At 63.7% G+C, this 15,353-nt stretch overlaps 1 protein-coding gene and 1 long non-coding RNA gene across 4 annotated transcripts in view; both read left to right on the top strand.

The window, feature by feature from the left end:
• Nucleotides 1-387: 387 nt before the first annotated feature.
• On the top strand, nt 388-3,020 carry LOC309446988. The gene is made up of 3 exons (XR_014185539.1): nt 388-597; nt 1,092-1,515; nt 1,681-3,020. It is a non-coding gene; the product is annotated as an uncharacterized lncRNA (long non-coding RNA).
• Nucleotides 3,021-8,410: 5,390 nt separating this feature from the next.
• SLC38A10 (solute carrier family 38 member 10) overlaps nt 8,411-15,353 on the top strand; it is a 33,403-nt gene continuing 26,460 nt past the window's right edge. For 2 of the 3 annotated variants that reach the window (XR_014185497.1, XM_082066750.1), the window contains exons 1-4: nt 8,411-8,701; nt 9,751-9,868; nt 13,115-13,160; nt 14,812-14,905. Coding sequence is in view for 1 of the 3 variants with exons in the window: in XM_082066750.1 (XP_081922876.1) it covers nt 8,426-8,701; nt 9,751-9,868; nt 13,115-13,160; nt 14,812-14,905 (534 nt within the window). In the remaining 2 variants the exon portion in view is untranslated. Of the gene's footprint in view, nt 8,702-9,750; nt 9,869-13,114; nt 13,161-13,591; nt 13,875-14,811; nt 14,906-15,353 lie in introns of those variants that run through there. The other variant, XR_014185498.1, reaches the window with a different exon arrangement.

The raw sequence follows: 15,353 nt of genomic DNA, 5'->3' as shown, positions 1-15,353 counted from the left end.
CCCCTCCCCTATTTTTTTTTCCGCCCCTCTCCCTCGCCCCGCCCCCGCGTCAAGGGGGGCTCTCCCAATAGGCTGGCGCTCCGCCAGCCGCCTGCCAATCAGAGCGCGGCGGGGGTTGCGACGCCGAGCGGCGGCGCCTAATTCAAGCCCGGCGGATGAATGGGAGGGGAGGGAGGAGCGCGCATGCGCCGAGCAGGACAGAGAGGCGGGGGGGGGGCCGGCGTTGCAGCGGGAGTTGCATTGTACCCAAAGAGCCATGCAACCCCCGCTGCAGCGCAGCCCCCGCCCCCGGCTGCCCATTGGCTGGCCGCCCGCCAGCTCGCTGTCAATCACGCAGTGTAAACAAGGCGCTGATTGGCCGGCCCCTGCGAAAAGCGATGACGGGCCCGGCGAGCGGTTTCAAGGCGGCCCCGGGGCCGAGGGAGGGGGGAACCGGGGGGCTGTTTCCAGGCTCCCCCCGTCGCCCCCCCCGCCCCGGGTGGACCCCGAGGCCCGGGAGCTGCGCGGGGGAGATCAAAGGCGGCGGCGAGAGGGAGAGGGGACCGGGACGGAGTCACCCACCGGAGTCACCCGGCGGCTCCGCCGCGCTGCCGGCAGGTCTGCGGGGGGGCTGCCGGGAACGGGTCGCTGTGCAGCGCTGGGGGCTGTGTGTGCAGTGCCGGAGTGTGTGCGCGGTGCTGGGGGGCTGTGCAAACCCGGGGCTGCAGCGCTGGGGGCCGTGTAGTGTTGGGGGGTGCAACGCTGGGGTCCCGTGCGGTGCAGTGTTGGCGGCCCGTGCAGTGGGGGGGTGCGCAATGCTGGGGTGGCAGGCAGTGCAAGCTGAGCGGGGCGCAATGCTGGGGGATCATGCAGTGCGATGTTGGGGGGCTGTGCAATGTGAGGGGGGTGCAATGCAGTGGGGGGGTCCCGGCAGTGCAGAGGGAAGCAGTGCGGTATGGAGGGGCCTGCAGTGCGGGGCCGTGCGGCGGGGGGGCGGCGGGGCCGGCAGCACCTGCCGCTGTGGGTCCTCGGCGGGGCGCTTTTTTTTTTTTTTAAATAAAAGAAGGTAATTGATTGAAAATGCTCAAATAAATCCAAATAACTTGTAAAAGATATTAGATTACAACGGAACTATTCATTACGCTGGGACGACAATCGAGTTAGGAGGGAGAGCGGCTGGGGGACACAGCGCAGCCCGCGGGGACCCTGCGGCACCGCACGGACAGACCTGCGCACGCCGGGACACACGGACGCAGCGCGCTCACGCCCCCCGGGGACAGGGCACGAGGACGGGCTGCAGGGACAGATGGCCGGGGACAGACGGCCGCGCCGCGGGGCTCAGCCCTGGCACGGGCAGTGCCGCACGGGGACGGGCAGGTGCAGCGGGGAGCGATGCGCAGGGACACACGGACACGCGGACAGAGGGACGCAGGATCACAGGCGCACTCTGCCGCTTCCACAGCCGCGGTGCCGGCGGCGCTGCCGGGGTGAGCACCGTGGGCTCGTCGGCACAGCCGGGATTTCTCCTCCAGCCGGGTGAGGAGCGGGGCAGGGGCCGGGCAGCAGGAGCGGAGACGCGCCGGGACCCTCTGGGGACAGAGCCTGGCTGTCCCGTCCCCTTGATGCACCCCCTCCCTGCATCCTGCCCCCAAAAAGCTCTGTTTCTCCCGTGGTTATGTTCCCTGTGGTGTTCCAAAGCAGCTGCCGGAGCATGGGCTGAGCTGTGCGGCCGGACCTGGGCACCCCACCAAGGGAAATGTACCACGGAGAGCGGGCTGGCACATCCCGACCGCCCGCGAGCATCTCCTGGGGCCGTGTACGGCAGCGCCGAGCCGCAGCCTGCCCTGGTGAAAACAGCCCTGTTGGATCCTTCCCCCTCTGGGAAAGGGCTCTGGCCCCGATAAATAACCTTACGGATTAACCCAGCGCAGGGAGCCGTTGCCGAGCGGGAGCACAAGGCAGATCCCGGCGCTGGGGGGACCGTGCTGGGTGGGAGCAGCGCGGCGCGCTGGGGCCGGCACATTGTTCTGCCGCCGGGGGTCGGGGAGAGCTCGGGAGCAGTTTCTCGATTGCAAAAAAAATACATATAACAAAATTATAACAAAACCCCAGTGGCCGTGAAGCTCGTCCTTCCCCCGCGAGTGCCGGGGTGAGCGGGAAGGGGCTGGAAAACCCCCTGGTGCTGGGCCCAAGTCAGCGGCTGGTGGAGCCGGGAGATCCGGGAGCCCTGAGCCTGCACCGCGGGGAGCGCAGCCCCGTGGGAACGACCCCCCGTGGGTTGTCAGTGAACAGACCCTGGCTGGGTGCGATTAAACCCAGTTTAATGACACCCTCCCCGCCAATCCCACAGCCGCCTTTGTCCGAGCCCGGGGCGGCCCCATCGGGATCCGAGACAAAGGGCGGCGGGAGGGGCTGGGGCCACCGAGCCCGGGGACAGGGACCGAGCCCGGGGATCGTGTCCCTCCCGCTGCCCATTGTCCGGCCAGAGCAAGGAGGGGGTGACAACCTGTGCCGAGGCCCTGGGGCCAGGTGTGGGGAGGGGGTGTCCTGGGGCAGCTGCTCCAGGGCGGCTCGTCCTGTGGCTCTGCGTCATGGCACAGCACGGCATTGCATGGCACAGCATGGCCCACCATGGCACGGCCTGGCGCAAGGTGGGCGGCTCAGCCTCCCAGCGCGGGGCAGGCAGGGTTCCAGCCGGCCGCGGCGTTGCCGGCGTGGCACCAGGCTGCTGCGACCAAGGGTCGTGTTTGCAGCGCAGGGGGAAGAGGCAGCTCAGCGCTGCTGTCACCTCCGCTCCCAGCCTGGGGACACCGGCCCCTGCGCCGCGCGCTGGGGAGGCTCCTGTGGGGGTGCACGGAGGTGCTCTGGGGTTCGAAGGAAAAAGGAAGGAACTTAACTCCCATTAACTGTCCCATTGTATCGGCCGTGGTAATAATCGGGTTTGCTAATGCAATTGCTGCTGCGATGTGAAAATCCTGCTGGAAAATGTATTAGAGCAATTATCCGCCTCACTCCGCAGCCGGGTGTAGCATTAATATTCAATTTTGATGTGGAAGTGCTATTATGTTAATGACTTCAGTGACAAAAGTCATTAATGTAAGACTTTTCCTTTATGGTGTGGCATCAGCCGGGGTGAACACCCCCCGACACCGGCGCGTATGGCGGGATCGGGGTGCGCACGCCAGGGCCGCGGTGCCGCAGGGGGGCTGGGCCCCCTCCCCGCTCCACGCGGCCCCTCGTGTCTCAGGCAGCCCCTTCCCCTGGTGCTGCCGGTGCGGGGGCCGGCCGGTGTGCCGCGCTGAGGGCACGGCGGCATTGGCTGTGCCGGGGCCCCGGGAGGCACGGGGCGGATTAGCCGCGCTGCAGCGCAGCCGGCAGCGGCACTCCCTCTGCCGCAGATGCCCTCCTTTGTTCTCTCCCCGAGCCAGGGGAGATGCACCGGCGCTCCTCTGCCTGCTGGAGAGCGCAGTGGTGCCGGCCCAGCGATCAGCGGCATCCCCGCCTGCCCCGGGGGCACCAGGGCTGCCCCCCTGCCTGGCTGATGTGGTGCTGCTGCCTGCGCTTTGGGCAGCATCGTAGGCCTGGAGGGACGGACAGACGGACACCTTGTCCTTGGGCCGTGCCAGAGGCGCAGCCTGGGCCTGGCCCCACGGCAAACGTGGCGGTGAGGGCAGCACCCCTTGCTCCAGCCATCAGCAGCCCCCGCCACGGCTCCCCGATGGGAACAGTCCCACCATGACAGACAGTGTCCTGGAGCACGGGAGGGGGCTGGAACCACCAAATACAGCAGCTGGGAGCTGCCTGTGATGGTGGAAACAACCATGACCTTCACCTTTCCAGCAAAGGGCTGGTCTCAAGCAGCGGTGCTTGCTGCCGCCAGCCTGAGAGCAACGGAACGCGGCGGCTTTGCCGTGAGCGCGCCGGGCTGCGGGCGGCCCTGCAGCACCGGTGTGTGGCCCGTCTGGTGCTGGAGCCGGTCGGGAAGCAGGAAATTTCTCACGGGCCAAGGAGGGGCTGGCGCTTCCCGGACGTGACCCGGGCGCTGGGGTTTCCATGTGGCCCTTTCCGCGCCCCGTGGGTGGGTCCTGCCCGGTGCAGCCGCCATGGCAGCTCCCGGTCCCCTCCGCACGGTGGGTGCTCGGCACAGCCGGGGCCCAGCACACAGAGCGGCACACGGTGGTGCGTCCTGGTCCGGGGCCCCTGTGCGGTGCAGCCCCAGGGCAGGATGGTGCTGAGCTGGTGGCTGGTGCCCACGGCCAGGGCAGCCACAGCACGCAGGGCAGGCGGCCCGGCATGAATAGGGCACGGCTGGACACGGCTCCTCGGGGCTGCTGGGGACACCAACACTGTCCTGGGGACACGGCAGCCTATGGGGGACATGGCCACTGTCCTGGGGACACAACCACTGTCCTTGGGACACAGCCGGGTGCTGGGGGTGCCCAGAGCACCATGCCCTGGAGTCCCCATCTGGCAGGTGGAGCAGCCCAGCCCGGGTGCAGGGCCTGGGGGGGCCGGGGGGGCAGCACGGCGGCCACAGAACCACCCGTGGGGAGAGGCTCCCGGTGAGCGGGGGCTCGGTCTTCCCGGGAGAGCGGGCCGTGCCGGGAGCGGCAGGGCCGGGCCCGTCCCGGGGCCGCTCCGTGTCCCCGGGGCCGCTCCGTGTCCCCGGGGCCGGCGGTGGCGGCTCCGCGCGCACGTGGCCGGGCCGGGCCACACGCACCCGCCCCGCCCCTCCCCCGCCCGCGTCCATTGGTCCACCCTTCCCCATCCCGCGCGCCCATTGGCCCCGGCGCCCTCCACAAACAAAGGCCGGTGACCGACGGGGGCCCAGCGCGCCGCTCTGATTGGCAGAGCGGCGGCCAGGGGGCGGGACGAAGGGGAGGGACGAATCCGGGCAGGCCCCGCCCTCCGAGCCGCGCCTGATGCCCTTATTAGGAGCGGGGCGGGGCGCGCCCATTCATCGCGCAGAGGAGGGGCGGGGCGGCCGTGTGGCCCCGCCCACGCTCTCCGCGCGCGCTGCGGGTGAACGGATCGGGCCCGCAGCGGGTGGGTGCGGGAGGACCGGCCGGTACGGCTCGGTGCGTCCGGTACGCGTGAGTACGTGCGGGTGGGGAGCATGTGCATGCGCCGCTGTGACGGTGCCCGGGCTCGCGTGGGTCCCCGTGCAGCCCCCGCGGGGGTGTCCCCGGGGCTGTGGACCCGCCCGCGTCCGCGCGGCCCCACGCGTGTGTTGTGCTGGGGTTGGGGGATCTTCCCGGGGGGGTTCGGCCTGTGCATCCCCGGCCGGGGCCCCACACCACCCAGCCCTGGGCAGCACCCGCTTCCCCACGGCCTGGGGACACCCACCCCACGGCACACACCCGCTGTGGGGCCAAACGTGTCGTGGGTCAGGACACTGGGGTGACACGGGGAGGCCGCCACAGCCTCTTGCCTCCCCCAAGGACAGTCCGTGTGGTTTAACCCACGTCGCTTCCCTCCCAGATAAATCACACGGGTAAATTGGGTCCCTCTCCCCCTTTTTCCTAATAGTGACCATAAATTTATTTACATTTCCGATCTGCCAGGTACGTGCATGACACATGGCGGCTTCCAGCCCGCGCCGCAGATATGGATTGAACTTTAGTCTCCAAGCAATTAAGGTGCCTGAAACTGCACTTCATTAATGGTTGTTATGCAATAAAACCGATAAAACTGCCCTTATTTGCAATATAAAAATGCAATTTGTTTTAATTTATGTTTTTAAATACTTGCCGGGTTTTTCCTGGGCTCCGCCAGGCATCTGTCTCTGGGGCCAGCGGTGGCAGCGGGGGAGCAGCCCTGGCTGTGCGGCGGTGGGTGCTGCCCCCAGGGAGGGGCACTGGGTGCTCTGCCCCCCACCCTGCTGTGCCCTTCGCTGTGCCCCCTTGCACAGAGAAAGTGACACGGAAGGGAGGGCGGGGGTGGCCCTGAGGGGGTCATGTGAACCCCATGGATGCTGCGGCACAGGGTCCCCCCGACCTGGAGCTGCCACCCCATGGAGACGAGTTCTCGTGCAGACAAATCCCAGCGGTGAGCAGGGAAGGGGCAGCTCCTGCACCCGCATCCCACCAGGCAGAGACAAACTGGGTTTTATCCTGGGACAGCACCACCTGTGAGAGCCGCAAACCCGCCTCTGCTCGGCGCGGTGCGCCGCTCCAGCGCACCTCTGCGCTGTCCAGGGAATTTGGCGCTTGCTCTCAGCAGGTTTGCGGTGGGGAAATGGTCCCAGTGCTGCTGGGGAGGGTCTGGCTGTGGCTGGGACCCCGACGGATGGAGGGACAGGGACCCCAGCGCGTGATGCAGGCAGGATTTGGCCCTGGGCTGTTGGTAACAGCCGAGCAACAAAGGCATTTGGGGAGCTGGAGAGAATTTGTTCCCTTGGGACCGACACGGACAAGCCCCGGGAGCAGCGGGAAGGACAAGGGGATGGTGCTGGTGGGAGCTGCTGCTGCTGGGGCATAAATAAAATATCCCGAGGAGGCAGCAGCAAGCACACGGTGACGGCTGCAGTATCGGGCAGTTATTGCAAACAATAAATAGATCTGCTGGCTCGCAGGGAGCCCTTCGGGCTGGTGGTGATTACCCTCGCAGCAGCTCTTGCCAGTGGCTGCCGGGTGCCCCCCCCGCCACAGCCGGTTCTGTTTTCCTGCATTTTAGTTCTTTTTTGGCTCCTTCGTCTCTTTCACAGTCCGTCCCCTTTGCCGAGCAGTGGAGCGTTGAGCCCCTGTTGATCTGGGGGGACGGGGTGGGTTGGCTGGGGTGGGGGCTCTTGTATCCCCAACAAGGTGCACAGTGACACTGGTGATGGGGAGTGATGGGGACTTGTCTCGGGTGATGGTGCTGAATGGGAGAGTGCGGCTGTCCCTGCAAGGGGACACTGTCAGCCGGGCACGGAGCCGCAGGCCAGCGCGGGCACCTGCCAGAGGAGTGAGCTGGTTTTGGAGATGGTGCACGTGCCAACGGTGATCCCAGAGACAGGATGGAGACCACCCGGCACGGGCAGGGTGCCGGCAGTGCCAGCCCCAGGTTTGCCCTGGGAAGGGGCAGCTGCCGGTGCCGGCCTGCGGTGCCGTGGTGAGCGGTGGTTGTGCCACGGTGAACGGCGGTTGTGCCACGGTGAGCAGTGGCTGTGCCACGGCGTGGGGCCTCGCGCAACTTGTCTGTTCGGTAGCAGGAGCTGATGGGTTGCAGGCGAGCGGCTGCAGGTGGTTTGGATTGTGGCGGGGCTGGGGACACGGCGATTGGAAACACATTGCGCAGGGAGCACCGCGGCAGCGCCCGAGCTGTCCCCAGCCTGTCCCAGTGACCCCTCCGCACAGGGGGTCTCTCCCCTCCCCGTCCCCATCCTGTGCCTGGGAACCACGTCCCATATGGGACCCGTGCATCAACACCCCGAGGGGACCCCCTATCCCACCGGGGACACTCAGGGACACCAGCACTTCCCAGCGCAGGGAAACGCAGCCGGTGCTGCCCCCGGCCCCCGAGCTCGCGCAGCACCTGGAGGGAATTAGGCGAACGCGTTCACCTCCCTGCAAACCTTTTGTAGAGCGAATTCCTGCGGTTACCCGTTGAAATTGCTGCAAATTATACAAGCGGCGTGTGTTTTGTTCCAACGGACACATGCTGTGGATGGACAGACCCACGGCCGTGCTGGAGTCAGGACCAGCTTGTGCACCCGGGCGATGGGCCCCGCGGGGGCCGTTTGTTTGCAGCCCCGCGGGGTTTGGTGGGTGCTGTTGGGGGTTCAGCGAAGCAAACAGGGGTGCAGAGCGTGGGGTGGGCAGGGGCCTCCGCAGGGCCTGGGAGGGGGGGCGCGAGGCTTTGAGCAACACGCTGCTGCCATGCGTGTGCACGGGCGTTCATTGGAATGCGTGTGCCTGCAGGGCTGTGCATGTGTGCGCGTGTGGGTGCGAGCATTTGTGTATTTGTGTGCACACCTGCACGTGTGTGCACGCATGTGAATGCCTTTACATGCATGTACATGCACCTACACGTATCTGCATGTGTACATGCATGTGCATGACTATGTGTGTGCACGTGCGTACATGCATGTGCATGCCTTTTCATGGATGTATGTGCATGCATCTGCAGGTATGTGCATGTGTGCATACGTGTGCGTGCATTTGCATAAATGCATGTGCATGCATCTACATGTATACGTGTGTGTGTGCATGCAGGTGCATGCCTGCACATGAATGCATGCACATGTATGTGCATCTGTGCGTTCCTGTGTGCACGTGTGAGCATGCCTGCGTGCCCTGTGTGTGCCCGGCTCTCGGGGGTGCCCCCAGCCTGGAGGACACCCCGGGGGACACCCCGGCTCCGCTCGCACCCCAGCTCTCCCAGGAGCAGCGGGCACGGTCCTCCAAGGCGGCAGGAGCGGCCCGCTCGGCGCCGCTCTGCCCTGCGCGTCTCGCTGCCCATCCCCATGACTTCCCGGAAGCGCCAGCGGAGCAGCGGACCCCGGAAGTGCCGCTGTGGCCGGTGCCGGGCCGGGGCGGGGCCGGTCCCGCCATGGCGGCCGCGGGCGGCTGAGGAGACAGCGGGGGCGGCGGGGGCGGCGGCTGCGAGCCGGGCCCGCACCGCACCGCGGGCCATGGCGGCGGCGGCGGCAGCGGCCGGTTCCAACTGGGGCCTGATCATGAACGTGGTGAACAGCATCGTGGGGGTCAGCGTGCTCACCGTGCCCTTCTGCTTCCGAGAGGTGAGCTCGCCGGGCCCGCCGGGGTCCCCGTGGCGCTGGGGCCGGTGGAGGCACCGGGAGGGCCGGGGGGCGGCCGGGCGGGATCCCCCCGCAGGGACCCCGAGCGGGGGGTGGGGGTGGGGGTGGGTCGGTCCCCGTCCCGCCCCGCCCCGCGGGCCCCTCGGCGCCGTCTGTGCCGCAGGAACCGGCCGCCCGGGCCGGGGAGCAGCCGGAGGCCCCGTCTGCACGTTCCCCCCGGTCTGAACTCGGGGGCTGGCAGGGGCCGGGCAGCGAAGGAGGCGCTGGAGCCAGACGGGTCGTCCCTTGTACCAAACAACGTGTTTTTTCCTTTTCATGAGCCCTCCAAATAATAATTTCTGCTTTGCTTGGGAGGAGAAGGGGAAAGAAGTGGATTAATTTCTCCCCGTGTTAACTGCGGGTCAGCTCAGGGCGTTTGCAAACCCGGCGTCGAGCCCCCGCTCCCCTCCCGGAGCTGCCGCCGTCCCCGCGGCCCCGGAGCTGGAAATCGGGCAGGAAAAGGGGACCCAGACCTGGCATCGCTGGTGCCTGTTTAAAGCCACCTGCTTAACAAGTGTCCTGGCTTTAACATCCCCCGCCGCAAACGTGTGGGACAGCGCTGGCGGGGAACTTGGTCATTAGTTTACACTCTCAAATAGTCCTTATTTAATAAGGTTACAACAGAGTTAGTGCCTCAGCACCGGGAGCGGTCTCTCTGCTCGATGCGAACCTGCTGTGGGCTCCGGAGAGCGCTGGGGGTGGGCGAGGGGGCTGTGGAAATTCTGCTCCGCAAACTGCTCCCAGTTCGCTCTTTGGTGCTTAAACTGGTGCAGCTGGGAGCTGTGGGAAACAGGTGGCTGCTCCACGTCATCCCTGGGCCGCGGGGACGGGAAGAATGAGCCGGTACGTCGGGTTTCTCCCGGCTGCTCTGAGGTCGAGGGAGTCCCCGAAGAGGCAAAAGGTGGCGGAAGGGCGGGCGGGAGCCGGGGGGGCAGCGGGCGCGCGGAGCCGCCGATTCACCTGGCGCTCGTCTCTCCGCGCTCCCCTTGCAGTGCGGCATCGTCCTGGGAGCTCTGCTGCTGGTTTTCTGTTCCTGGATGACTCATCAATCCTGCATGTTCCTGGTGAAATCCGCCAACCTCAGCAAGCGCAGGACCTACCCCGGCCTCGGTGAGGATTCTCAGCTCCAGGCCTTGTTTTGTTTTTGTTTCTTAAACTGTGGTTTTACTCTGACCTCTTAATTTACAGCTTTCATACTGATTTTGTTGGAATAGCACATGGTTTCTTGATGTAGTTTTCAATTTGCCTTGTTTTCCTCTGCCAGTCTCCCTCCCCACCCCATGTCCCCGGGGGAGCGCAGGGTTTAATTCTGCTCTCGACAGCGCAGTCGAGAGGCGCGGGATTGTTTTGACTCTGCAGGGCAGGGGAGGAGATGCAGCGCTGACTGATCAAAGCCCAAGTTTTCGGGAGCTGGCGTAGCGGGCGTCTGGTGTAAATTATCGGTCTCGGCACGAAAGCCGCGAGCTTCCCCGCCCAGCGAGCGCCGGGGACATCGGGTTCTGCCAGCGTAGAGCCTGGCACAGCGCTGGGGCTGCCGGGATCCGAGCTGCCGGCGCGGTTGTGGCCGAGCAGGGAGGAAACAGCGCGCAGGGTTCCAAGCGGCCAAGAAAATAAAACCATCTGCGAGACTCGTGTGGGGCTTTGGCAGAGCCCGGCAGCCCCGTCCGCGGAGCTCGTCGCCTCTGCGCTGGCGCCAGGGTTGGCTCCTGCTCGTGACCTCTGCTGGTTCTGACCCACTTGGGGGGCAGGAGGGGTGATCGGGTTCCAGTCCGCTCTGTTGGCGTCTGAAACGGCAGGAAAAGTAGTCTTTGCCTTGTTTTCCCTTATTTCTCTGGAGGAGGAGAGAGCTGGCTGGCATTGCCCGCAGTAAAAGAGCTGAAGCAACGCACGGCTCGCTCGCGGACCCTGTTGTTGGCAGACAGGTTCCCTCCACCATCAGGTGTTGCTCCCGTGCTGCACGTCTTGGCTTCTGCCAAGTGATATCTGCTCAAAACAGAAAAGGAAAAGAAGGTCTGTGGTCTTGGAGGTTGTTCCTGCAACGCTGGAGCGAAGGGGGAGCCCCCAGGTAGTGCCTGACTTGTCCCCGCTGCCCCCAGCCCAGCTGCCCGGCTCCCCGTCCCCTCACAACGCGCCTTTGTGAGCCGCTTCCCCGGGTACAGAGCGTCCCCGCGGCCTTGGAGCGGCTCCCGGGGAGCAGGGATCCTCCGCGCCTTCGGAAGCCAAGGAGCTGGAACACACAGGGGGCCAGTAACGCTGCTGAACTTCCTGGCACCTCCTGGCACGCGAACGCTGGCGCTGAATGAAACGTCTCTGCCCTGGGAGAGGTGCCACCGGGAGGGACGGCCCCAGAGGAAAAGCGGCGCTCCTGCAGACGCATCCTAATGCAGCGAGGTCGAGCAGCTCCACACAGACGGTCTTTGTCACCGGGGGCTCACGCCTGGGGACATCTGCGAGAGATCCTGGCAGCCCCGCGGCTGGTGCTGTGGGAGGCTTTGGCAGCGCCGAAAGATGTAAGAAAGTTTTGCAAATTAACTTCAGTCAGCCAGTCCCTTCCGGAGGAACACGGGGAGCGGCCGTTGCGGCTCCAGGGGAGCCAGGGCTGTGTCGGGCTGATCTCTGGCGCTCTGGGCCTAAGGGCTCGGGTATTAAAAATATCTTGTTGTTCACCACCGTTCTGCACTGCATGGAAGGGAAGGGCCACGGACAGATGTATGGACACACAGGGAATCACGATGCCTTCCCAGACAGACTTTAAGCAGGAGATGAGTTAATTCCCCCGTGCAGGCGCTGGCAGAGCCCAGGGAGGCAGCTGGGCCATGCAGAGCAGAGTGCCGAAACACAGGTTGCCCGTTCTGGTAACACCCGTGGTTTGGAAGAGCTGCTCTCATTGCTGCGCGGACTCAGCTCTGCCCAGCTGGTCACACATCTCCAGATCCCATTCCGAAGATGCTCGACTGTACAATTTATTTTACAGTTGTCGTCTCCTTCCTCCTTGAAGATAAAGGATCCAGTTTTTTCCTTTGTCCCCAGATGGGGACATCTGGCTTGTTCCCATCAGAACGTCACTTCAGAACAGCCGGGGAGGCCGGTGGGTGTTTCTCAGTGTCTCCGGCCCGAGCTGCAGCTGTTGTGGGGAGGACGGGGCTGGGTATGATGTGGAGGGGCTCGCGGGTCCTGCCGGGGCTGGTCTGGCCCAGCCCGCAGGAGGGACGTTCTGCTCCTGCCGGTTCCCCTCTCCCTCCCTGGCCGTGGGATCGGCCCCCGGGGCCGTTGGTTTCCCCGCATCTCGCCGGGTCCCACGCGCGGTGTGAGCTGGAGGCCGCGCGGCGCGGCTGCTCCTGGCACCCGGTGTCCCCGAGCCCGCTTGCAGCGCTGCCCCACGCGGCAGCTCCGCTTCGTTTTGCTGCTGTGGGTCTCCTGCCATTCTTTTTTGACTCATTCTGTGGGGGAACATCTTGTTTCCTTAATTTTTAGCTCAAGCAGAGTCCAAAGAAATCAGAGTTTGTACATTAACGTTTAAAATAGCAGAGAATGCTTCCAGAAGCGACTGAAGTTTGTTCTGGGGCGGCCGCCGGGGACGTGTGCGGCACCTTGAGGGGGCCGGGGGGCCCAGAGCGGTGCTCTTCATGTGGGGCCTCCGCAGTGAAGAAGCGGGCAGTGTGGTCTGTGCTTGGAACGGGAGGTCTCAATTCCCATTCTGCCCAGCAAGATCTAAAAATACCAGCGGAGTTTTCTTGGCATCTTCTTTTTGAGAAAAAACACAATGATTTAAAGACTACTGATCATTTTCTGCTATGAGCTCCAACCCAAGGATGGGAGGGGAAAGAAAAAGCAGTGTCTTGGCAGCAGCCCTTTGGTGTGGGCTGGGAGCACTGGTATTCTGGGTACGGGTTGAGCGTTCTGGGCACCATCTCCCGTCTCCCATCCAGCAACGTCAGGGAGTGGGAAGATAAAAATAAAAACGCGAGTTTGATTGAAATTTTGCACTGCAGTGACTTTTCGCCACACGGCATCTTATACGTGCATATTTTCTCTTCCGCGCTGGCTTTGTTTTAATGGTTGCCATGTGCGACTGCTACTTCACACCACTTCCTTTTTTTTCTTAAATAGAAAGAAAAAGAGAACCTGCTTTCTCTCGTTTCCTCATCTTCGTTCCTGTCTTATGTGGTTTTCAATTGGCAGAGGGCATGTCTGAAAAAGAAAAGATGGTGGGCAGGGCAAACAGCCCCAAAACACGACCCGGCGGGTTCCAGCTGCGCTTTGTCGCTGGTGTTGTTAATGTCGAACTTGCGCGTGTGCCACGTTCTGGACTTTTCTTTAACTAACTACAACTTTTTCTTTGTTCTCTTCTGCCAGCGTTTCATGCCTATGGAAAAGCAGGAAAAATGTTGGTGGAAACAAGGTAATCCCCTCCTAATTTAGAGCTTGCATAGTTTGGTTTTCTTTAATGAACACCACCGCTCCGTAGCCTCTCGGGCCCTTGCCGTGCTCTCGTTTCTTGCCCTCCTGCCTTCCCTGGCCCAGAAATCCCCCGCCACCCGGGCTCTGAACCGCAGGCACGTCGCTGGTGGCCGTTTGCCAGGGCCGAGGGCCCTGCAGGGTTAGCGGGAGGGAGGGAGGAGCGCCGGCCGCCTCGGAACCACCCTTGGGCCGCTCGGTCCCGGCTGCTCCTGCGCGGGATGCCGGGCAGCGGGTGTGTGATGGGGAAATCCCGTCGCCCTGTCGGCACAGGCTCCGGCTCCTCGCGTGACCCCGCGCACACAGACGGTCCCCCCGGGGTCTCGAGCAGCTGTGTTGGGATGTGGTCACAGCAGAGGTGCTTTGGTGGAGGTGTCCCGAGCCCAGGCCAGGCCGTGGTGCCGGCTCCGGCCCTCTCCCCACCTGCAAACTGCCGCACAACACTTAAAAATATACAGAATATTTATCAGATGTTACTCGTCCGTGCAAGCAATTGCTGTAATTGCCACAGGGACGTTGTATAGTTGGAAGTGGGAAGGAGAGCAGTCCAGGCAGTCAGGAGTGGGAGGAGAGGCGGCTGGTAGGACAGTCCCTTCGTTAAGGCGTGGTCCTTTTTGTGGAAAGAAGTTTGAGCTGATGTGGTGTTGAGAATTCCACGGTAGGTCCGTGCTGCAGGGTGTGGGGCTGCGAGAACCTCTTACTGATTCCTTTAAACATTTTTCTGAGAAATGATGCAGTTCTTGCCATCTCCATGGTCATTTGTTTAATTTTGCTGTGGCTCCAAAGAGCAGTTGAGCCCACGTGCGTGTGAGCGGAGCTACGTCTCTAGCCGAGCCGGTAGGTGCGGATGGAGGGTCTCTGGTTTTTGTTTGGCTGGTGCCCTGCCCTTGGTGAGCCCGAGGAGCCCAGCACAGTCCTCCCCTCGAGCAGCCCCCGCAGACAGAAAACCCGCTTTCCCGCTGGCTGCCAAGTGTGTTTTCAGTGTGGGTTCAGCAAAATTGGGGTCTCGTCTCCACCGTGACTCGCCAGCAGGCTGTGTCAGAGGGTGGGTGTGTGCTGGAGCGCGGCTGAGGCTGCTCTGCCCCCAAGCACAGGCGAGGGACTGCGCGAGATTTTAAGTCATTTTGAATGTTCCCATGTAGCTGTTTCTATTCAGCTCTCCTGGATGTTCCCCGGTGAACAGCGGGTGCAGTAGGATCCTTGGCAACCCGCAGCTGCTGTGGTTGTGCGCAGGGTGTAGCCCTGGAGACCTTGTCGGTGCTCGACCTTGGCCTGATCCTTCCCCAGCGCTGCACTGAGTGTGGGACACCCCTCGCTCCCAGCGTGTGGACCGGAGCCACGTTCTGCTCACGTGTTGTGGCTGGGGGGTCCTGTCACCCCAGGCGGGGTGACAGCAGCGTCTCCAGCCCAGCCCTGAGCACCAACCTGGGCTCCTTCCCTGGCGAGGGCTGCTCAGGGGACGAATCGCTGGGGACGCGGCTGCTGCCACACTTGGCCAGGAGCAGGAGCTGTGTTTTGGGGCTCCTGCTCCAGCCCCTGACCTGCCTGCGTTGAATTGTTTTTGCTAACCTGCCTGTATCTGGTTGTTTTTGCAGCATGATTGGGCTGATGCTGGGAACTTGCATTGCTTTCTATGTTGTCATTGGTGACTTGGGGTCCAACTTCTTTGCCCGGCTGCTTGGATTTCAGGTAAATAAACGCTCACTGTGGGTTAAATCCCCACATCTACACTGCGGACAGCGGTCCCAGTCCCCGCACCGCGTGTGCCGTGGGTGGCGGGCGCGTCCCGCCTCATGTGCGCGCAGCCCCGGGCGCGGGGGCCGCTGGTGCTGAGCTCTCACCGCGCCTCGTGCGCAGAGCGTTCAGCTCCGTGAAGCCCTGGGATTCCAGACATATGGCGAACAATCAGACGTGTAAAACCTCCAATAAGGCACTTCCAACAAAAGAATTCCTTTTAACTTGGTCGCTGCTAATTCTGGAGCAGATTCCTGGAGGAGATGATGCTTCCTGCCCAAATTCCTGCCCCAAATGGGGGGTGACAGACAGTTCCTCTGGCCGAGCTCTCACCCCCTTGCAGCCCCCTGGTTCAAGAGGGATTTGTCCTGTCCTTTGCTGCTCTGGTGGCCGAATTTACCGT

The sequence above is a fragment of the Streptopelia decaocto genome (genome assembly GCF_964273445.1).
Source record: "Streptopelia decaocto genome assembly, chromosome: 16".
NCBI lineage: Eukaryota > Metazoa > Chordata > Aves > Columbiformes > Columbidae > Streptopelia > Streptopelia decaocto.
This window is presented reverse-complemented; position numbering and strand designations above follow the sequence as displayed.